The sequence below is a fragment of the Phocoena sinus genome, chromosome 10, assembly GCF_008692025.1.
Source record: "Phocoena sinus isolate mPhoSin1 chromosome 10, mPhoSin1.pri, whole genome shotgun sequence".
Classification (NCBI taxonomy): domain Eukaryota; kingdom Metazoa; phylum Chordata; class Mammalia; order Artiodactyla; family Phocoenidae; genus Phocoena; species Phocoena sinus.
In genome coordinates this window covers 30971356-30994771 of record NC_045772.1, presented here as the reverse complement: position 1 = coordinate 30994771, position 23416 = coordinate 30971356, and the positions used below count along the sequence as shown (strand labels likewise).

The following is a 23416-nucleotide window of genomic DNA, read 5'->3' as shown; positions in this document are numbered from 1 at the left end:
TGCAAAAGCTAGAAAGCTCAATGATGCTGACATTGTTTAGAGCAACACTGTAATGGCAAAAACAGAAACAAACCACAGTGTTGCAGAAACTAACACAACACTGTAAATCAACTATATGTCAATAAACAGTAAATTAATTAGAAAAACAAACCACAATCAGAAATCCCCACCTGTTTATCAACAGTAGAATAAATGTATAATCATGGGAATTACTACTGTAGTAAATTCACTGAAATCCTATACAGCTGTGAAAATGAATGAAATACAACTATGTGCAACAACATATGAATGTATGAATTCAGAATCCATGCACATGAACCTCAGGATTTTAATGCTAAATAAAGGAGGGGGCTATAGTAAAATATATGCAGTATGATTCCATTTATATAAAGTTTAAAACTATCCAAAATGAAAAAATATCTCATTACTGATTCAATCATAAATAGTAAACTTTAAAAGAAAAGCAAGGGAATAATTAGAGTGGTGACTACTTCTGAGGGAGATTATTTCAGAATTCAGAAAAACAAAAAGGGAAAGAAACCACATGATCACCATTTATTTACTAAACATTATGAATACAAAGAAGTAAACAAAGGGCAAGAGAGATAGCAGAACTTGGTATCAAATAAATGCTACCAGCAAAAAGCATACTGACGAACCTCAAAGGAGAAACTGTTGACTGAGCACTTAGTGAGAAAGGCTTCTCGTGGAGGAAACAGACCTTGTGATGGCTCCTTTAGAAAAGGTTTATAAAACAAAAGCAAAAAGAGAGAGAGATGAGGTTACAAGCCTCCCTGAGCATAGAGGCAGAATGCTGACACGATACTGCTGCACAGGGCAGCGACAAGAGAGGGTGGCAAGGGTCAAATTGTGAGGGGTGAAGGAATTTGGGAAGGCACAGAAAAACTGGAGGCTAAAATGTGCTTTAGAAAGATCAATCTGACAGGAACATGTAGAGTATCAAGAATAAAGTAGGGGTTAACAGTGAGGACAACACTGCAACAGTCAGGGACTGTAGTAAGAGGAGTGGAATGATTTTAACAGCACTTATCAAGCTTGATGGGTACAGCTGTAGTTTTGGAAATATTAATAAGCATTTACATCTATCCAGCCACTTGTGTCAGAAGTAGAGATGTACACTCCCAGTAATCCCCACACTGCAGTGAAGGAGGAATTAGAACCATGTAGGACTACCTGCTTGGCCCACCAACACCTATGTTTCTTTCTGGCCATTCCACAGAGCAGAACGCACAACCTTCTTCCTATGAGCTCCAGTCCAGAGTCGAGGCAATGTTAAGAAACTTGAGGCTGACTCGCTTTCCTTTTAATCTTGGGCCAGCTGTCCAGAAAGAGTGCTTGCAGACACATTATTCTCATTTATCTACTGCCACCTAGTGTAGATATGAAATTGTTTACCAATGAAAAATACAACCTGGTTTTGCCATCTGAAACCAGAATTGCTCAAAAAACCACTAAATCACATGGAAATGGTCAGCATTTCTCGTAGAGAAATCCTTGAGCTTCTACGAGCTGGGAAACTTTTGATGTAACAATATTTTACTGTATTGTACCACAGTTGCTGCCATATACATTAAATGGAGCAGGAAATTCTTACTAAGTAAAAGTTTACAGTCTTCTCTGCAAAGAAAATATGCTGAGGCAGTGACACTTACAGTTAAGTTCTTTGCAAGCTAACCTCCATGAATATTAACAGTACTATCTCTCCATTTTTATTAAAGGAAAGAACGCTTCAATAACTACAGTTGCCTTGAAATGGGGTTGGCTGCCTTATGAGAGGCTGAGTTCTCCATCACCAAACAAGGGATTCATGCACGAGAGAGGGTTAGTATACACGACCTCACCAATACCATCCCACTCTGAGGTTCTGGTGTATCCATCGTACTGAGGAGTCCATGAGCACAAACCCTGCTTCTGACAAATTCTGAAGGGCAAGAAACATGCCCATCTTGTTCACTGTTTCACACTCTAAAGCTAGTACGATGTCCAATATCTGTTAACAGGATGAAATTAACTTTTTATTCTACTGAAGCACTGCATCAAAATAGTTAAAGGTACAGAATGGAACCAGAGTGACTGGGTTGGAATTCTCATGTTGTTACTTACTAGCTTTAAGATTTAATTCACAGACTAGGAACCAAGATGGCAGAGTAGAAGGACGTGCTCTCACTCCCTCTTGCGAGAACAGAATCACAACTAGCTGCTGGACAATCATCAACAGGAAGACACTGGAACTCACCAAAAAAGATACCCCACATCCAAAGACAAAGGAGAAGCCACAATGAGACGGTAGGAGGGGTGCAATCACAGTAACATCAAATCCCATAACTGCTGGGTGGGTGACTCACAGACTGGCGAACACTTATACCACAGAAGTCCACCCGCTGGAGTGAAGGTTCTGGGCCCCATGTCAGGCTTCCCAACCTGGGGGTCCGGCAACGGGAGGAGGAATTCCTAGAGAATCAGACTTTGAAGGCTAGTGGGATTTGTTGCAGGACTTCAACAGGACTGCGGGAAACAGAGACTCCACTCTTGGGAGACACACACAAAGTAGTGTGCGCATCAGGACCCTGGGGAAGGAGCAGTGACCCCAGGGGAAACTGATACAGACCTGCCTGCTAGTGTTGGAGGGTTTCCTGCAGAGGCAGGGGGTGGCTGTAGCTCACCGTGGGGACAAGGACATTGGCAGCAGAAGTTCTGGGAAGTACTCCTTGGCGTGAGCCCTCACAGAGTCTGCCATTAGCCCCACCAAAGAGCCCAGGTAGGCTCCAGTGTTGGGTTGCCTCAGGCCAAACAACCAACAGGGAGGGAACCCAGCCCCACCCATCAGCAGTCAAGCAGATTAAAGTTTTACTGAGCTCTGCCCACCAGAGCAACACCCAGCTCTACCCACCACCACTCCCTCCCATCAGGAAACTTACACAAGCCTCTTAGATAGCCTCATCCACCAGAGGGCAGACAGCAGAAGCAAGAAGAACTACTGTCCTACAGCCTGTGAACAAAAACCACATTCACAGAAAGATAGACAAGATGAAAAGGCAGAGGGCTATGTACCAGATGAAGGAACAACATAAACCCCCAGAAAAACAATGAAATGAAGCAGAGATAGGCAACGTTCCAGAAAAAGAATTCAGAATAATGATAGTGAAGATGATCAAGGACCTCAGAAAAAGAATGGAGGCAAAGATCGAGAAGATGCAAGAAATGTTTAACAAAAACCTAGAAGAATTAAAGAACAAACAGAGATGAACAATACAATAACTGAAATGAAAATTACACTACAATGAATCAATAGCAGAATAACTGAGGCAGAAGAACAGATGAGTGACCTGGAAGACAGAATGGTGGAATTCACTGCTGTGGAACAGAATAAAGAAAAAAGAATGAAAAGAAATGAAGACAGCCTAAGAGACCTCTGGGACAACATTAAACTCAACAACATTTGCATTATAGGGGTCCCAGAAGAAGAAGAGAGAGAGAAAGGACCCGAGAAAATATTTGAAGAGATTACAGTCGAAAACTTCCTTAACATGGGTAAGGAAATAGCCACCCAAGTCCAGGAAGCACAGAGAGTCCCATACAGGATAAACTCAAGGAGAAACACATTGAGACACACAGTAATCAAACTGGCAAAAATTAAAGACAAAGAAAACTTATTGAAAGCAGCAAGGGAAAAATGACAAATACCATAGAAGGGAACTTCCATAAGGTTAACAGCTGATTTCTCAGCAGAAACTACAAGCCACAGGGGAGTGCCATGATATACTTAAAGTGATGAAAGGAAAGAACCTACAACCAAGGTTACTCTACCCAACAAGAACCTCATTCAGATTAGATGCAGAAATCAAAAGCTATACAGAGAAGCAAAAGCTAAGAGAATTCATCACCACCAAACCAGCACTACAACAAATGCTAAAGGAACTTCTCTAAGTGGGAAACACAAGAGAACAAAAGGACCTACAAAAGCAAACCCAAAACAATTAAGAAAATGGACATAGGAACATACATATTGATAATTATCTTAAACGTGAATGGATTAAATGCTCCAACCAAAAGACACAGGCTTGCCGAATGGATAGAAAAACAAGACCCATCTATGTGCTGTCTACAAGAGACCCACATCAGACCTAGGGACATACACAGACTGAAAGTGAGGGGATGGAAAAAGATATTCCATGCAAATGGAAATCAAAAGAAAGCTGGAGTAGCAATACTCATCACATAAAATAGACTTTAAAATAAAGAATGTTACAAGAGACAAGGAAGGACACTACATAATGATCAAGGGATCAATCCAAGAAGAAGATGTAACAATTATAAATATATATGCACTCAACATAGGAGCACCTCAATACATAAGGCAACTGCTAACAGCTATAAAAGAGGAAATCAACAGTAACACAGTAATTGTGGGGGACTTTAACACCTCACTTACATCAATGGACAGATCATCCAAAATGAAAATAAATAAGGAAACACAAGCTTTAAATGACACAATAGATCAGATAGATTTAATTGATATTTATAGGACATTCCATCCAAAAACAGCAGATTATACTTTCTTCTCAAGTGCACACGGAACATTCTCCAGGATAGATCACATCTTGGGTCACAAATCAAGCCTCAGTAGATTCAAGAAAACTGAAATCATATCAAGCATCTTTTCTGACAACAACGCTATGAGATTAGAAATCAATTACAGGGAAAAAAACGTAAAACACACACACACATGGAGGCTAAACAATACGTTACTAAATAACCAAGAGATCACTGAAGAAATCAAAGAGGAAATCAAAAAATACCTAGAGACAAATGACAAGGAAAACACGATGATCCAAAACCTATGGGATGCAGCAAAGCAGTTCTAAGAGGGAAGTAGCTTTATAGCTATACAAGCCTACCTCAAGAAACAAGAAAAATCTCAAATAAACAATCTAACCTGACACCTAAAGGAACAAGAATAATCTCAAATAAACAATCTAATGTTACACCTAAAGGAAAGAGAGAAAGAACAAACAAAACCCAAAGTTAGCAGAAGGAAAGAAATCATAAAGATCAGAGCAGAAATAAATGAAATAGAAACAAAGAAAACAATAGCAAAGATCAATAAAACTAAAAGCTGGTTCTTTGAGAAGATAAACAAAACTGATAAACCATTAGCCAGACGCATCAAGAAAAAGAGGGAGAGGACTCAAATCAATAAAATTAGAAATGAAAGAGAAGTTACAACAGACACCACAGAAATACAAAGCATCCTAAGAGACTACTACAAGCAACTCTATGCCAATAAATGGGACAACCTGGAAGAAATGGACAAATTCCTAGAAAGGTATAACTTTCCAAGACTGAACCAGGAAGAAATAGAAAATATGAACAGAACAATCACAAGTAATGAAATTGAAACTGTGATTAAAAATCTTCCAAGAAACAAAAGTCCAGGACCAGATGGCTTCACAGGTGAATTCTATCAAACATTTAGAGAAGAGCTAACACCCATCCTTCTCAAACTCTTCCAACGAATTGCAGCGGAAGGAGCATTCCCTAATTCATTCTATGAGGCCACCATCACCCTGATACCAAAACAAGACAAAGATACTACAAAAAAAGAAAATTACAGACCAATATCACTGATGAATATAGATGCAAAAATCCTCAACAAAATACTAGCAAACAGAATCCAACAACACATTAAAAGGATCATACACCATGATCAAGTGGGATTTATCCCAGGGATGCAAGGATTCTTCAATACATGCAAATCAATCAACGTGATACACCATATTAACAAATTGAAGAATAAAAACCATATGATCATCTCAATAGATGCAGAAAAAGCTTTTGACAAAATTCAACACACATTTATGATAAAAAGTCCTCAGAAAGTGGGCACAGAGGGAACCTACCTCAACACAGTAAAGGCCATGTACGACAAACCCACAGCAAACATCATTCTCAATGGTGAAAACCTGAAAGCATTTCCTCTAAGATCAGGAACATGACAAGGATGTCCACTCTCACCACTATTATTCAACATAGTTTTGGAAGTCCTAGACACGGCAATCAGAGGAGAAACAGAAATAAAAGGAATACAAATTGGAAAAGAAGAAGTCAAACTGTCACTGTTTGCAGATGACATGATACTATACATAGAGAATCCTAAAGATCCCACCAGAAAACTGCTAGAGCTAATCAATGACTTTGGTAAAGTTGCAGGATACAAAATTAATGCACAGAAATCTCTTGCATTCCTATACACTAATGATGAAAAATCTGAAAGAGAAATTAAGGAAACACTCCCATTTACCACTGCAACAAAAAGAATAAAATACCTAGGAATAAACCTACCTAGGGAGACAAAAGACCTGTATGCAGAAAACGATAAGACACTGATGAAAGAAATTAAAGATGATACCAACAGATGGAGAAATATACCATGTTCTTGGACTGAAAGGATCAATATTGTGAAAATGATTCTACTACCCAAAGCAATCTACAGATTCAATGCAATCCCTACCAAATTACCAATGGCATGTTTTAGGGAACTAGAACAAAAAATCTTAAAATTTGTATGGAGACACAAAAGACCCTGAAAAGCGAAAGCAGTCTTGAGGGAAAAAAGACAGAGCCGGAGGAATCAGACTCCCTGACTTCAGACTATGTTACAAAGCTACAGTAATCAAGACAATATGGTACTGGCACAAAATCAGAAACATAGATCAATGGAACAAGATAGAAAGCCCAGAGATAAACCCACGTACCTATGTTAAATGGATCTACGACAAAGGAGGCAAGGATATACAATGGAGAAAAGACAGTCTCTTCAATAAATGGTGCTGGGAAAACTGGACAGCTACATGTAAAAGAATGAAATTGGAACACTCCTTAACACCATACAAAAAAATAAACTCAAAATGGATTAGAGACCTAAACGTAAGACTGGACACTATAAAACTCTTAGAGGAAAATATAGGAAGAACACTCTTTAACATAAGTCACAGCAAGATCTTTTGTGATCCACCTCCTAGAGTAATGAAATAAAAACAAAAATAAACAAACGGGACCTAATGAAACTTCAAAGCTTTTGCACAGCAAAGGAAACCATAAACAAGACGAAAAGACAACCCTCAGAATGGGAGAAAATATTTGCAAATGAAGCAACAGACAAAGGATTAATCTCCAAAATATACAAACAGCTCATGCAGCTCCATATTAAAACAACAAACAACCCAATCCAAAAATGGGCAGAAGACCTAAATAGTCATTTCTCCAAAGACATACAGATGGCCAAGAAACACATGAAAAGCTGCTCAACATCACTAATTATTAGAGAAATACAAATCAAAACTACAATGAGGTATCTATCACCTCATACCAGTTAGAATGGGCATCATCAGAAAATCTACAAACAACAAATGCTAGAGAGGGTGTGGAGAAAAGGGAACCCTCTTGCATTGTTGGTGGGAATGTAAATTGATACAGCCACTATGGAGAACAGTTTGGAGGTTCCTTAAAAAACTAAACATAGAATTACCATATGATCCAGCAATCCCACTACTGGGCATATACCCAGAGAAAACCATCATTCAAAAAGACACATGCACCCCAATGTTCATTGCAGCACTATTTACAGTAGCCAGGTCATGGAAGCAACCTAAATGCCCATCGACAGACGAATGGATAAAGAAGATGTGGTACATGTATACAATGGAATATTACTCAGCCATAAGAAGGAAAGAAATTGGGTCATTTGTTGAGACACAGATGGATCTAGAGACTGTCATACAGAGTGAAGTAAGTCAGAAAGAGAAAAACAAATATTGTATATTAACGCATGTATGTGGAACCTAGAAAAATGGTACAGATGAACTGGTTTGCAGGGCAGAAGTTGAGACACAGATGTAGAGAACAAACATGGAAACCAAGGGGCGAAAGGCACAGGGTGGTGGTGGTGGTGGTGGTGTGATGAATTGGGAGATTGGGATTGACATGTATACACTGATGTGTATAAAATTGATGACTAATAAGAACCTGCTGGGCTTCACTGGTGGCGCAGTGGTTGAGAGTCCGCCTGCCAATGCAGGGTACACGGGTTCGTGCCCCGGTCCGGGAAGATCCCACACGCCACAGAGCGGCTGGGCCTGTGAGCCATGGCTGCTGAGCCTGCGCGTCCGGAGCCTGTGCTCTGCAACGGGAGAGGCCGCAACAGTGAGAGGCCCGTGTACCACAAAAAAAAAAAAAGAAAAAGAACCTGCTGTATTAAAAAAAAAAATTAATTAAATTTAAAAATAAAAAAAAAGATTTAATTCACATGTGCCTCAATTTCTCATGGGATAAAAATGGTGCTTGATGGGGCTTCCCTGGTGGTGCAGTGGTTGAGAGTCCGCCTGCCGATGCAGGGTACACGGGTTCGTGCCCCGGTCCGGGAAGATCCCACATGCCGCGGAGCGGCTGGGCCCGTGAGCCATGGCCGCTGAGCCTGCGCGTCCGGAGCCTGTGCTCCGCAACGGGAGAGGCCATAGCAGTGAGAGGCCGGCGTATCGAGAAAAAAAAAAAAAAAAAAAAAAGGTTTACTAGTTTCCAAATATTTCCAAAGTAACATATGTAAGCTGACCTTGCCTAAAGCTTTGAAAAAAAAAAATCTAATCCATCAAATTTAGTATTTCAAAGTAAAATTTGCTAATCTTAAATGAGCACAGTACAACTTCTGATTCATACTATTCTATTCTAAATGATATTTAAAAATTTATAGTCTTTTGGCTCTATGAGGGATTCACAGACATTACTTTAAAAAATAATTTGATATTTAATAATTATTTGTTCATAACATTAAAGATGTTCTCTGTCCAGAAAACTTTACACCCTTGCTTTATTATAAGAGATTTTAAGGGAAAAAAAAAAACGAACAGTTGGTTGTTCATATGCAGAATCGTATATCATAAAATCTCTGGCATTTCATATCACAAACTCTGAATTTTGACAAATATTAAGTCATACTGTATACTTAATTTAAGCAGATAATAAATGTAAAGCGCCCAGGTAGTAACTGATATTTAATAAATGTTCAATACTCTCTATTACGTACTGGCATCTAGTAAGAACCAAGCCTTTTGGTAAATATGAAAAATAAAAATAGTAAGTAGAGTTGTAGAGAATATCTATGTGCACAATCTGTATACACTCCCGGGACATTTCTCTCATCACTGTCCTGTATACAAACCATATTTAGAGTGGTAAATCATAATTACTTGTTTACGCTTAGGGAGACAGAGCATTGGTTCCCCCAATCATCTTCTGTAACTAAGATAAGGGAAAGAAATGGATAATGACTCTTTATGAATTGGTCTCTGATCCCCTAGGATTAGAAACTGACATTCACTTTCTCAGAAGTGCCATTTTCTAAAATTTTTGTGGTAGATAAATGATAGATACTACAGTTGCTACTATAAGTTTATTTCAGTCCCCATTCAGTGAGTATGTATGAGTGTGTACAGCTAATTTAAACTGTACACAGAGGCTGACTTTCTTAAGGCAACAAACGTAATTCAGTCACAGTGTTCAAGATTCTGTATAGTGTAACTGAGGTGTAACTCCAAGATGAAAAGCCAGTTTTTAATAGATTTTTTAAGGGTATATGTGAAAAATATGGGTTGAGAGTGGCTCTGCATGGCCTGGGTCATCTTGACCTAGCCATAGAAAGCAACCCAGCTGCTTTTACTGCTTTCTGGCTCCACTGTCAGAGAAGAGCTACTTAGAGAACTTGTTGACACTTTAAAGAAAGTCTAGGGCTTCCCTGGTGGCGCAGTGGTTGAGAATCCGCCTGCCGATGCAGGGGACATGGGTTCGTGCCCCAGTCTGGGAGGATCCCACATGCTGCGGAGCGGCTGGGCCTGTGAGCCGTGGCCGCTGGGCCTGCGCATCCGGAGCCTGTGCTCTGCAACGGGAGAGGCCACAGCGGTGAGAGACCCACGTACCGTAAAAAAAAAAAAAAAAAAAAAAAAGTAAGTCTAGCACTCTTAAGTGAGCTGGGGCTGAGAGTAAATCACAGAGAAAATGGCTTGAATCCTCAGTGCTGAGGCAGTGTGATGTCATGGAAGTATAACTGAATTAGGAGTAAAGAGACCTGGGCCCAGCCTGCAGCTCTGTCACCTACCACACTGGAAAGGTAGGTGGCTAAGCAGATGAGAGGGCAGCAGCAATGTTGCTGATCAGGCCCAGCTAAGCTACAGAAATACTAGAATATAAAACACCAAGAGTCAATAAAACCAGCTTAGGTAAAACAAGAAAACTCAAGTTAAAATATATTTCACATATATTTGATGTGAATGCATGGGATCACAGGGGATCAACAAATGCATCCATAATTGCAGAAACAGAAACAAAAATGTGGTGAGCCACAAATTACATTACATTCTTTCTTTCAAAGAAATGAAAGAGGGGGAAATGATAATACAATAAGTGGCATGAAGATGTAGTAAAGCACAATGGTAAACACTTTAGTTAGAAGGTCTGGAAAGATGGTCGGAAGTCGGAGAGGACAAAAATTATAGCAAAGAACTGAAAATAAACACTACCATTGAAAAACAAGGACAGAAATCCCCCAAATGTGGCTAGATTAAACAAAATCTAAAAAACAGTCTAAAAGAATTAAAAGTTTTAAAAACTTAAATTTATGCATGCGTGCACATGCACACGCACATACACAAAACCTGAGACTAAAAGAAATACCTGAGGTAAGAGAAAAGGCTAAGACCAAGGAAACCAAAATTAAAGAACTGACACAGGGTAAGGAAGCCAGAGACCACAGAAGGGGGTCTGGAACCACAGCATGAATAACAAGCAGGAGGTGGCTGTGAACTGCCACTCAGGAATAATATCTTAAGAATTTTTAAATATCTACTTGAAAAGCAAAGAAAGACTCTGCCAGTGATTGGAAAAAAAATTCAGATGAACAGATAATAGTAATTCCGGATATCTGCTCTTTCTGAGAGAAAAAACAACTTAAGAAGAATCATGCAATGGGAATTCCCTGGCAGTCCAGTGGTTAGGATTCGGCGCTTTCACTGCTGTGGACCCGGGTTCAATCCCTGGTTGGGGAACGAAGATCCCACAAGCCAGCCAAAAAAAAAAAAGAATCATGCAAAATGGAAAGAAATAGACTAATACCAGCAAAGTACCCAGCAAAGACAGAACTCTTTTCTTTGAAGAGAGTAGAACATTTAAATCTATAGGACCTAAGGGAACTTGCCAACAAAAATTTACAGCTAAACAGATAATTATATACTTGAAAATATATGTTGGCAAACACTAAAATGGCCTCAACTATTAGGTTTAATGCTTAAGTCTCTTCTTTTTACTGTTCATAAGACCTTTTATTTTATTTTTTTGTTGTAAAAGGGCTTCAAGATACCTATTTCAATAACTGCTCTAAAAATTCTTGCCCTTCAGCCCTGCTCTCATGACAGCCATCACATGAGCTCCCTAAACATGTCTAGAATATGAAGCCAGCTCAGACTTTACAGTCATCAGAGGTCTTAGATTTGATTCCTCATTTCCATTATTATTAACACAATTTTTAAGTTTTATTTCTAAATCTTCAAGAAGCAAATATGAGAGGCTTTAGTACTATTACACACTACCTTATTTATAGTTTTATTTTATTAGTGAAAATAATTGTTTCTTGAAGTGCTGCTGTTTTAAAGCAGGACTAGGTTTCATCTAATTAAGTATAATTTCAAGCATCTAGTTGACCAACAGCCCCAAAGTGTACACTTAACAAATGGTAGGGCAAATATGCACAAAGTACTCACTTCAACAGTTTCAATTTTCCCCTCCTGGGGATGTGGTGTCCTTGGGTAGATATCGAGAAGATGTGGTGGTGAATCAAAGTGTAATCTTTTGAGGTTTCTTTTAATAACATCTTTACAATTCAGTTCATCAAAGTTAGTCCTCCACAATAAGACCTATAAAAATTCATCAGGTTGGCAGTTATTGACTTGCATGTACAAGCAGTAGAAGTAAATTTTTAAAAAAATGAATATATAGAATTGTCTCTCAAAATAGTCAGGAAGGCTAGATATATATTCTGACAACACTACATCTCAACACTTTTTTTTTTAAAGGGTGATAGGGAGAGATTTAGCATTTCAAATTGCCTTTATGTCCAGTTTAAAATTCATATTAAGAAAATAACTTATTACCTTAAAATCCTCTTTTATTTTTCCCAAAGCCCAAAATCATGTTTCTGGCTTTACTGTCCACCTTATTCAATAAATCTGGCTCTGAATGACTTTTGGTCATTTCAAATAAATGCAGATTTGCTATACAAACAATTTAATTTTACCATCCTCAAGGAGCTTAATCAACATTTGAAAAACAAGGCATACAGACAATAGATTAGGCAATAATTCAAGTGAAAGGGCCACACCAATATTAGGTATTCAGTAAGTGTCAGTTTTATGTATTATAATTAAGTGTAAAGATGAGCAAAAGAAAATAACTGCTATTTGAGTTCCAAAAACTATCAGAACTGGAAGTATTTCAGCTATGAGATAGCAGACTTCCTGGCACTAAATTAAAATATAAACTCACTGATAATCATCTTAACATATACAAACTAGCTGGTTGTAAAAATCTTAGGTGAGGTCTCAGATTCCATTCCCCTATCCAAATCAAAGAGGGAGCCGAGAGATTTACAAACCTGTGCATCTGCACCTCCTGATGTAAACAGCTCTCCACCTTTTGAAAATGTAACAGTGAAGACAGGCCCCTAAGAAATAAAGGGAGATAAAAGAAAAACTTACTTGGTAATGTGTTCTCATGGCCAAGAGGGCCGTGAGTATTAATTTTTCATCCTAACTTGTGCAGACTATTTATGCAATGTCTTGAGAACATATCCAGCTGTTAGTAACTTATGCAGGCAAAGAGAATCAAAGAGTCAACCCAATTACATTAAAACATCTATAAATGATACTAAGTGAAAAAAGAGATGCTAATAAAAATGAGAAAATACACTCTTCTCCCCTTTAAAGAAAAGCTTGTGCATAGGTAAGTTAGTAAGAATTTCTGTTAAGATTTTCTGGCTTTGGATTCTTTATTCAACAAATCACTAGCAGAAACTGAATGACAATTCTGCAGGTGACGGGAATGAGGCTGCACGAACCAAGCTTATTTCCTGACCACAACAGGCTTCGCTGAGCTCTCCCTTCATGTGGGCAATATTGAGCCACTCAAAGTTTTAAGAGCAGGACATGGATAGAAGAGCTGTGATTGATGAAAATTGATATCACGATTGTGAGAACGATGAGTTGGAGTCAGAACAAATGGTTGCAGGGCAGTCAGGAAGTTACTGCAATTATCTGGGTGAGAGGTAACAGGAACACGAAATGGAGCAATGGCTGTGGAGCTGGACAAGACTATACCCGGCACAGTCACAACATGACCTCTAGGTCAATTTTCAGTCAAGATAAGAGTAAATCTTCCTCATTTCAAAAATATGCGTATACTGTTTGTTTTTAATATGTCCTTAATCTATGCAAGAAAATCTTGGGGGAAAAACATCTATTTTTCAAGTAGACCATCCCACAGACTCAGGTTATTATAGCCTCATAAACACCTTCACCTCCAGACTGTGAAATATTCCATCTTCATGTGTAGTGCTTTTCTCCTAAATTATTTTATTTATCTTTTTTCTATTACTCTGTCCTTCATCCATGGATATTTTAATCTTTGGCCACTTTTATTTGTTGTTCATCCAGCCTAAATCCATGGGTACACATATATCTGAGCTGGTTAGTGTCTATTTCTGCTTCACTCTAACACAGCTGCAGAACAAATGATAAAGCAAGCAGGAAGTCCGGCAGGATACATGAAGGCAGAAAAAAAAAACTTCTCCCTTAGACCACAAAACCCATTCTATTTCTGGATATAAATAACTTATACTTGGTTAAAAGGAAGTACATAGTACATCTTATTTAAAAAAAAAGAGGATGCATTCTAAAAAATTTAGAGAAGTTTGAATATTTACCCAGAAAGGAAAGATAGTTTCTACACTTAAAAAGTTTTTCTTTAGTACATTATATACTAGTGTATATGTGTGTTTGTGTTTGTTTGTGTGTGTGTGTGTGTGTGATTGAACAGGCTCAATAGATAGCACCCCACTTCCCCACTGGGTTCCTAAAACAATTGAAAAATAAGACAAAAGAAATATTACCTTTCTTACTGATGAAGGCTTATAAAGAGAAAATGTGGCTTTATCTGTGGGCAAGTGGGCTTTCTAGAACTGAATCCCAGAATGAGTCAGATTTGAGTACCCAGTCACAGGCAAGGCTGGACAAGGGCAGGCCTCCCCACAAGAAATATCAGAGGAAAACCATACAGACAGGCACAGGCTTCCAAGAGTAGAAGGCATTGGGCTTGACTTGTCAAATTTCTCCTTCTAAACTCGCCAATCAGATTAGTGAAAGGAGAGAGTGAGGGGGTGTGGAGGCTAAGAGGGTCAAAGCTAGTGGGACAGCCTCCACATGAGGGGAAAGATCAGAAGAAAAACATGTATCCATCACTATTTACCCAGTCAAACCTATACTACATACTGAGGAAGATAGCAGTAAAGGATTAAGTTAATGTCCACTGAAAGATACACATTGATTTTGACATGAATTACAATAAATAATATTTATTTAAAGAGAAATAATATTTATTTTAAAATAAAAAACATAGCCTTGGAAGCAAAAAAAAAAAAAACACATTGTGGTAGCAGCAATGTGTGCTACACTTGGAAAAATAATAAAGCCATATAATAAAATGGATCAAAACTTTTAAAGATATATTATTTAAGAAGTAAAAATCTTACTGTTCATACCGTATGTCCTTGAAGTGTATATATAAGCCTTCCTTCTAAGAGGTCCAGAATCTTAAGCATACCATCTGAAGAAGCAGTGATGAGATAGTTACCCGAAGGATGGAATGACACACAATTAACTCCACCGCTGTGAACTGATTTGTAGAAAATTAAAGCAAAATGTTCAGAGAATAATTCTTAATTCTAGAGATGCCCCTTTACCCTATTAGCAATACCAGACTGAAAGAATCAATTAGGGGCAATGTCTCCACAGCAACCAAAATTCCACATAGCTCATGACACAGAATAGCTTTACAAATGAGAGTGTGTCATGGAAGAATGATCTTAATAAACACGTAACTATAAAATCTTCAGATATATTACCAATATAAGCAACCATTGGTTACCACCAGCTCACATAAGGTATACATCTTAGCCTTAAACTAAATTTAATTACCAGTTAGTTGCTTGGGTCAAGGGGTGAAGAGTATGGAGATATATTTGGAGAAGGGCAGTCTTGCCAGCTTGAGAATTCATTTCTGGACAACCTCCTTCCAATAGGAGGCAGCATAACACAGCGATCAAAAGTTTGTTCATCAATGTATTTTATAAAAATGTACTTTATAAACAGAAAGTCCCATGTCAGTTCTATCAATATTTTAGCAAGTAACTTAGCCCCTTTAAGCCTCAGTTTCCTTATCTTTAAAGTGGAGGTAATAGTAATACCTCTTAGGGCTGTTGTGAGGATTTAGCACAGTGTCTGCTACATTATAGTTATTAAGACAGGGAAATGTGGGGCTTCCCTGGTGGCGCAGTGGTTGAGAGTCCGCCTGCCAATGCAGGGGACAAGGGTTCATGCTCCGGTCCGGGAGGATCCCACATGCCGCAGAGCGGCTGGGCCCGTGAGCCATGGCTGCTGAGCCTGCGCGTCCGGAGCCTGTGCTCCACAACGGGAGAGGCCACAACAGTGAGAGGCCCACGTACCGCAAAAAACAAACAAACAAAAAAACCAAAAAAAAAAAAGAAAGGGAAATGTGGATTTAATATAAATCTAATATACACTAAAAAATCAATTCATTTCTCTTTTAACTTCAATATATGGGCACAGTAGGATGTTGTTTTCTACCAGTTATAACACCTATCTGTACTCAGGTATCTCCTTCTGAGTCAACTTCTATCCTGGATTCTTTTTTTTTTTTGCGGTACATGGGCCTAAACTAAACAGATAACTAAAGTTTGAAAATCTTACAGTAACCTTTTTTCTTCTTTTTTTTTTTTTTTTACAGCCCTAGCATCATTTTTAAGGTCCCTCCACCCCATTCTGTACGCTGGCCTCTACTCCAGCTCCTTGGACCATGCTGCTGATAGGGGCTAACTCTTCTCTAGTTAGTTCAAAGTCAGCCCATCTTTCTCATTAAGAGGGCTAAGCCACACTGAGAAGGATAGTCTGTCAGCGTAAGAACTTCCTAGAGGAGCCCATTTTACAACTGAATTTTGTTATGGAAATTGTTACCTTGATAATGCTGGAGTAACTTGTTCACTCTTATATCCCAGATTTTCACGGTATGATCAGAACCTGCTGAAGCTATGCATGTACCATTAGGGTTAAAATCCACAAAATTTGCAAACCTAGGAGAAAAGAATAAGATGGTCTAACATTTTGATTTCTCTTTACTCTCATTTCTTTATTTGAATTGTAATAATTAAATGTCTCCATAGCAAACTAACCCATATAAATGCAAAAAGAGAATGGACTTACCCTACAAAATCTGAGAAGTTATTAACACATTGCTTATTTGTGGTATCCCAGATTTTAATAGTTTTATCCTCACTACATGATACAATTAGTCTTCCATCAGGTGAAAACCTGGAAAGCATAAGAAAGATAATTGTTATGGAAGGCTCCTGACAATCACCCCCACCCCCACAATGACATACACATGACATGCATGTACATATTAAATACCCTAGGCCAGTGTTGGCACACCATGCAGCAAACTCCTATTCTGCTACCAACACCTTTTCCAACTAAAAATAAGCATAACGAAAGACACTGATAGACCATTAAAAAGATGAAAATATACTATATAGACTAACTGAGAATCTTTTAAGCTTTTATTCTTTTATATTTAAATAATTTAGTTTCAAGGTAGTTTCTGTCTGAGGTCTGCACTGCTTCCAAGCCAAGTACCTTGTTTTTTGTTTTGTTTTTTTTCTTTTTGTGGTATGTGGGCCTCTCACTGTTGTGGCCTCTCCCTTTGTGGAGCACAGGCTCCGGACGCACAGGCTCAGCAGCCATGGCTCATGGGCCCAGCCACTCTGCGGCACGTGGGATCCTCCCGGACCGGGGCATGAACCCGTATCCCCTGCATCAGCAGGCGGACTCTCAACCACTGTGCCACCAGGGAAGCCCCAAGTTTTTAAAAAGTATTTAAAAATACTTTTGTTTTTTAAAAGTATTCTCTATTTCTTTCTACTGTCATTTTCTGGTGTATCCATATGACCCAAGAGAGCATCTATTACTCATCCTAGCAACTCTACAGTGAGGCTTTTTGTAAGAAAAGAACTGGTGTGTTGAGAATTAAAATTGAATGCTATCATCAACAAAAGAACCAACTCCTCAAGCCTGTAACTTCCTGGATTGGGGAGGCCAGAGAGCTCCAACAGATTGAAAAGAGGACAACTCATTTACACAAAACTGAAGTCCCTTCAGAGACACACCTATTATCCATATGCCCCATTAAAAAACAAATGAGGGCTTCCCTGGTGGCGCAGTGGTTGAGAATCTGCCTGCTAATGCAGGGGACACAGGTTCGAGCCCTGGTGTGGGAGGATCCCACATGCCACAGAGCAACTAGGCCCATGAGCCACAACTACTGAGCCTGCGCGTCTGGAGCCTGTGCTCCGCAACAAGAGAGGCCGCGATAGTGAGAGGCCCGCACACCGCGATGAAGAGTGGCCCCCGCTTGCCACAACTAGAGAAAGCCCTCGCACAGAAATGAAGACCCAACACAGCAAAAATAAATAAATTAATTAATAAACTCCTACCCCCAACATCAAAACAAAAACAAACAAATGAGAAAATTCTCAGACATCTTGTCTACTGCTTTTATACTCTTTCCCTTTAAAATCCTTTCCAAGGTTCTTTTTCTCTCTTAAGTGCCGTTTTAGAATGGAGATAGAAGAGCAGAAGGCTGAAAAGAAAATGAAAAATTTTAGACTATTAAGAAACTATGGAGCAGAAGCAAAAAGAACTACAATTGTGCAGCCTGTGGAACAAAAACCACATTCACAGAAAGATAGACAAGATAAAAGGCACAGGGCTATGTACCAGATGAAGGAACAAGATAAAACCCCAGAAAAACAACTAAATGAAGCAGAGATAGGCAACCTTCCAGAAAAAGAATTCAGAATAATGATAGTGAAGATGATCCAGGACATCGGAAAAAGAATGGAGGCAATGATCGAGAAGATGCAAGAAATGTTTAACAAAGACCTAGAAGAATTAAAGAACAAACAGAGATGAACAATACAATAACTGAAATGAAAACTACACTAGAAGGAATCAATAGCAGAATAACTGAGGCAGAAGAACAGATGAGTGACCTGGAAGACAGAATGGTGGAATTCACTGCTGCGGAACAGAATAAAGAAAAAAGAATGAAAAGAAATGAAGACAGCCTAAGAGACCTCTGAGACAACATTAAACTCAACAACATTGGCAATACAGGGGTCCCAGAAGGAGAAGAGAGAGAGAAAGGACCCAAAAAAATATCTGAAGAGATTACAGTCAAAAACTTCCTTAACACGGGTAAGGAAATAGCCACCCAAGTCCAGGAAGCACAGAGAGTCCCATACAGGATAAACTCAAGGAGAAACACATTGAGACACACAGTAATCAAACTGGCAAAAATTAAAGACAAAGAAAACTTATTGAAAGCAGCAAGGGAAAAATGACAAATACCATAGAAGGGAACTCCCATAAGGTTAACAGCTGATTTCTCAGCAGAAACTCTACAAGCCAGAAAGGAGTGGCATGATATACTTTAAGTGATGAAAGGGAAGAACCTACAACCAAGTTACTCTGCCCTGCAAGGATCTCATTCAGATTCCATGGAAAAATCAAAAGCTTTACACACAAGCAAAAGCTAAGAGAATTCAACACCACCAAACCAGCTCCACAAAAAATGCTAAAGGAACTTCCAAGTAGGAAACACAAGAGAATAAAAGGACCTACAAAAGCAAACCCAAAACAATTAAGAAAATGGTCATAGGAACATACATATCGATAATTACCTTAAACGTGAATGGATTAAATGCTCCAACCAAAAGACAAAGGCTTGCTGAATGGATAGAAACACAAGACCCATCTATGTGCTGTCTACAAGAGACCCACTTCAGACCTAGGGACACATACAGACTGAAAGTGAGGGGATGGAAAAAGATATTCCATGCAAATGGAAATCCAAAGAAAGCTGGAGTAGCAATACTCATCACATAAAATAGACTTTAAAATAAAGAATGTTACAAGAGACAAGGAAGGACACTACATAATGATCAAGGGATCAATCCAAGAAGAAGATGTAACAATTATAAATATATATGCACTCAACATAGGAGCACCTCAATACATAAGGCAACTGCTAACAGCTATAAAAGAGGAAATCAACAGTAACACAGTAATTGTGGGGGACTTTAACATCTCACTTACACCAATGGACAGATCATCCAAAATGAAAATAAACAAGGAAACAGAAGCTTTAAATGACACAATAGACCAGATAGATTTAATTGATATTTATAGGACATTCCATCCAAAAACAGCAGATTACACTTTCTTCTCAAGTGCGCACGGAACATTCTCCAGGATAGATCACATCTTGGGTCACAAATCAAGCCTCAGTAAATTTAAGAAAATTGAAATCATATCAAGCATCTTTTCTGACAACAACGCTATGAGATTAGAAACCAATTACAGGGGAAAAAACGTAAAACACACACACACATGGAGGCTAAACAATACGTTACTAAATAACCAAGAGATCACTGAAGAAATCAAAGAGAAAATAAAAAAACACCTAGAGACAAATGACAATGAAAACATGATGACCCAAAACCTATGGGATGCAGCAAAAGCAGTCTAAGAGGGAAGTTTATAGCTATACAAGCCTACCTCAAGAAACAAGAAAAATCTCAAATAAATGATCTAACCTTACACCTAAAGGAACTAGAGAAAGAAGAACAAACAAAACCCAAAGTTAGCAGAAGGAAAGAAATCATAAAGATCAGAGCAGAAATAAATGAAATGGAAACAAAGAAAACAATAGCAAAGATCAATAAAACTAAAAGCTGATTCTTTGAGAAGATAAACAAAATTGATAAACCATTAGCCAGACGCATCAAGAAAAAGAGGGAGAGGACTCACATCAATAATATTAGAAATGAAAAAGAGGAAGCTACAACAGACACCGCAGAAATACAAAGCACCTTAATAGACTACTACAAGCAACTCTATGCCAATAAAAGGGACAACCTGGAAGAAATGGACAAATTCTTAGAAAGGTATAACCTTCCAAGACTGAACCAGGAAGAAATAGAAAATATGAACAGAACAATCACAAGTAATGAAATTCAAACTGTGATTAAAAATCTTCCAACAAACAAGAGTCCAGGACCAGATGGCTTCACAGGTGAATTCTGTCAAACATTTAGAGAAGAGCTAACACCCATCCTTCTCAAGCTCTTCCAACAAATTGCGGAGGAAGGAACACTCCCAAACTCATTCTATGAGGCCACCATCACCCTGATACCAAAACCAGACAAAGGTACCACAAAAAAAGAAAATTACAGACCAATATCATTGATGCATATAGATGCAAAAATCCTCAACAAAATACTAGCAAACAGAATCCAACAACACATTTAAAGGATCATACACCATGATCAAGTGGGACTTATCCCAGGGATGCAAGGATTCTTCAGTATATGTAATTCAATCAATGTGATACACCATATTAACAAATTGAAGAATAAAAACCATATGATCATCTCAATAGATGCAGAAAAAGCTTTTGACAAAATTCAACACCCATTTATGATAAAAACTCTCCAGAAAGTGGGCATAGAGGGAACCTACCTTAACATAATAAAGGCCATATATGACAAACCCACAGCAAACATCATTCTCAATGGTGAAAACCTGAAAGCATTTCCTCTAAGATCAGGAACATGACAAGGATGTCTGCTCTCACCACTATTACTCAACATAGTTTTGGAAGTCCTAGACACGGCAATCAGAGGAGAAACAGAAATAAAAGGAATACAAATTGGAAAAGAAGAAGTCAAACTGTCACTGTTTGCAGATGACATGATACTATACATAGAGAATCCTAAAGATCCCACCAGAAAACTACTAGAGCTAATCAATGACTTTGGTAAAGTTGCAGGATATAAAATTAATGCACAGAAATCTCTTGCATTCCTATACACTAATGATGAAAAATCTGAAAGAGAAATTAAGGAAACACTCCCATTTACCACTGCAACAAAAAGAATAAAATACCTAGGAATAAACCTACCTAGGGAGACAAAAGACCTGTATGCAGAAAACGATAAGACACTGATGAGAGAAATTAAAGATGATACCAACAGATGGAGAAATATACCATGTTCTTGGATTGAAAGGATCAATATTGTGAAAATGATTCTACTACCCAAAGCAATCTACAGATTCAATGCAATCCCTATCAAATTACCAATGGCATGTTTTAGGGAACTAGAACAAAAAATCTTAAAATTTGTATGGAGACACAAAAGACCCTGAAAAGCGAAAGCAGTCTTGAGGGAAAAAAGACGGCCGGAGGAATCAGACTCCCTGACTTCAGACTATGTTACAAAGCTACAGTAATCAAGACAATATGGTACTGGCACAAAATCAGAAACACAGATCAATGGAACAAGATAGAAAGCCCAGAGATAAACCCACGTACCTATGGTAAATGAATCTACAACAAAGGAGGCAAGGATATACAATGGAGAAAAGACAGTCTCTTCAATAAATGGTGCTGGGAAAACTGGACAGCTACATGTAAAAGAATGAAATTGGAACACTTCCTAATACCACACAAAAAAATAAACTCAAAATGGATTAGAGACCTAAATGTAAGACTGGACACTATAAAACTCTTAGAGGAAAACATAGGAGGAACACTCTTTGGCATAAATCACAGCAAGATCTTTTGTGATCCACCTCCTTGAGTAATGGAAATAAAAACAAAAATAAACAAATGGGACCTAATGAAACTTCAAAGCTCTCGCACAGCAAAGGAAACCATAAACAAGACGAAAAGACAACCCTCAGAATGGGAGAAAATATTTGCAAACGAAGCAAGGGACAAAGGATTAATCTCCAAAATATATAAACAGCTCATGAAGCTCAATACTAAAACAACAAACAACCCAATCCAAAAATGGGCAGAAGACCTAAATAGACATTTCTCCAAAGAAGACATACAGATGGCCAAGAAGTACATGAAAAGCTGCTCCACATCACTAATTATTAGAGAAATGCAAATCAAAACTACAGTGAGGTATCACCTCACACAAGTTAGAATGGGCATCATCAGAAAATCTACAAACAGCAAATCCTGGAGAGGTGTGGGGAAAGGGAACCCTCTTGCACTGTTGGTGGGAATGTAAATTGATACAGCCACTATGGAGAACAGTAGGGAGGTTCCTTAAACTTAACTTAAACTAGTTCCTTAAACTAAACATAGAATTACCATATGATCCAGCAATCCCACTACTGGGCATATACCCAGAGAAAAACCATCATTCAAAAAGACACATGCACCCCAACGTTCACTGCAGCACTACTTACAGTAGCCAGGACATGGAAGCAACCTAAATGCCCATCGACAGACAAATGGATAAAGAAGATGTGGTACATATATACAATGGAATATTACTCAGCCATAAAAAGGAATGAAATTGGGTCATTTGTTGAGACGTGGATGGATCTAGAGACTGTCATACAGAGTGAAGTAAGTCAGAAAGAGAAACACGAATATCGTATATTAACGCATATATGTGGAACCTAGAAAAATGGTACAGATGAACCGGTTTGCAGGGCAGAAATTGAGACACAGACGTAGAAAACAAATGTATGGACACCAAGGGGGGGAAGCGGCGGGGGGGGGAGGGGTGGTGGTCGTGGTGGTGTGATGAATTGGGCGATTGAGACTGACATGTATACAGTGATGTGTATAAAATTGATGACTAATAAGGACCTGCCGTATAAAAAAAATAAATTAAATAAAATTCAAAAATTAAAAAAAACAAAGAAACTGTGAACAGTAATTTTGCTATTAATATTTTAGCAATAACAAAAACCAAAAAGAGATTTAGGTCACAGACCGATTATGTTTCAATTTTATTTGTAGTTTCCCTCTCTGCCCAGATTACTATAAAAGTGATTAACTAAGGGTGTGGGTTATAGGTGAAGGTTTTTCTTTTTGTTTTCTCACTGTCCCCTCCCCTGCCCCTCCCATTCTTAAGGTTGGC

General features: G+C 38.4%; 1 protein-coding gene across 6 annotated transcripts in view; it reads right to left on the bottom strand.

The window, feature by feature from the left end:
- POC1B (POC1 centriolar protein B) overlaps nt 1-23416 on the bottom strand; it is a 102703-nt gene that overhangs the window by 40767 nt on the left and 38520 nt on the right. For all 6 annotated transcript variants that reach the window (XR_004351639.1, XM_032644331.1, XM_032644332.1 and 3 more), the window contains 5 exons: nt 16614-16721; nt 16368-16483; nt 14876-15009; nt 12716-12784; nt 11826-11978 (listed from right to left, as the gene is read on the bottom strand). Coding sequence is in view for 5 of the 6 variants with exons in the window: in XM_032644331.1 (XP_032500222.1) it covers nt 11826-11978; nt 12716-12784; nt 14876-15009; nt 16368-16483; nt 16614-16721 (580 nt within the window). In the remaining variant the exon portion in view is untranslated. The remainder of the gene's footprint in view (nt 1-11825; nt 11979-12715; nt 12785-14875; nt 15010-16367; nt 16484-16613; nt 16722-23416) is intronic.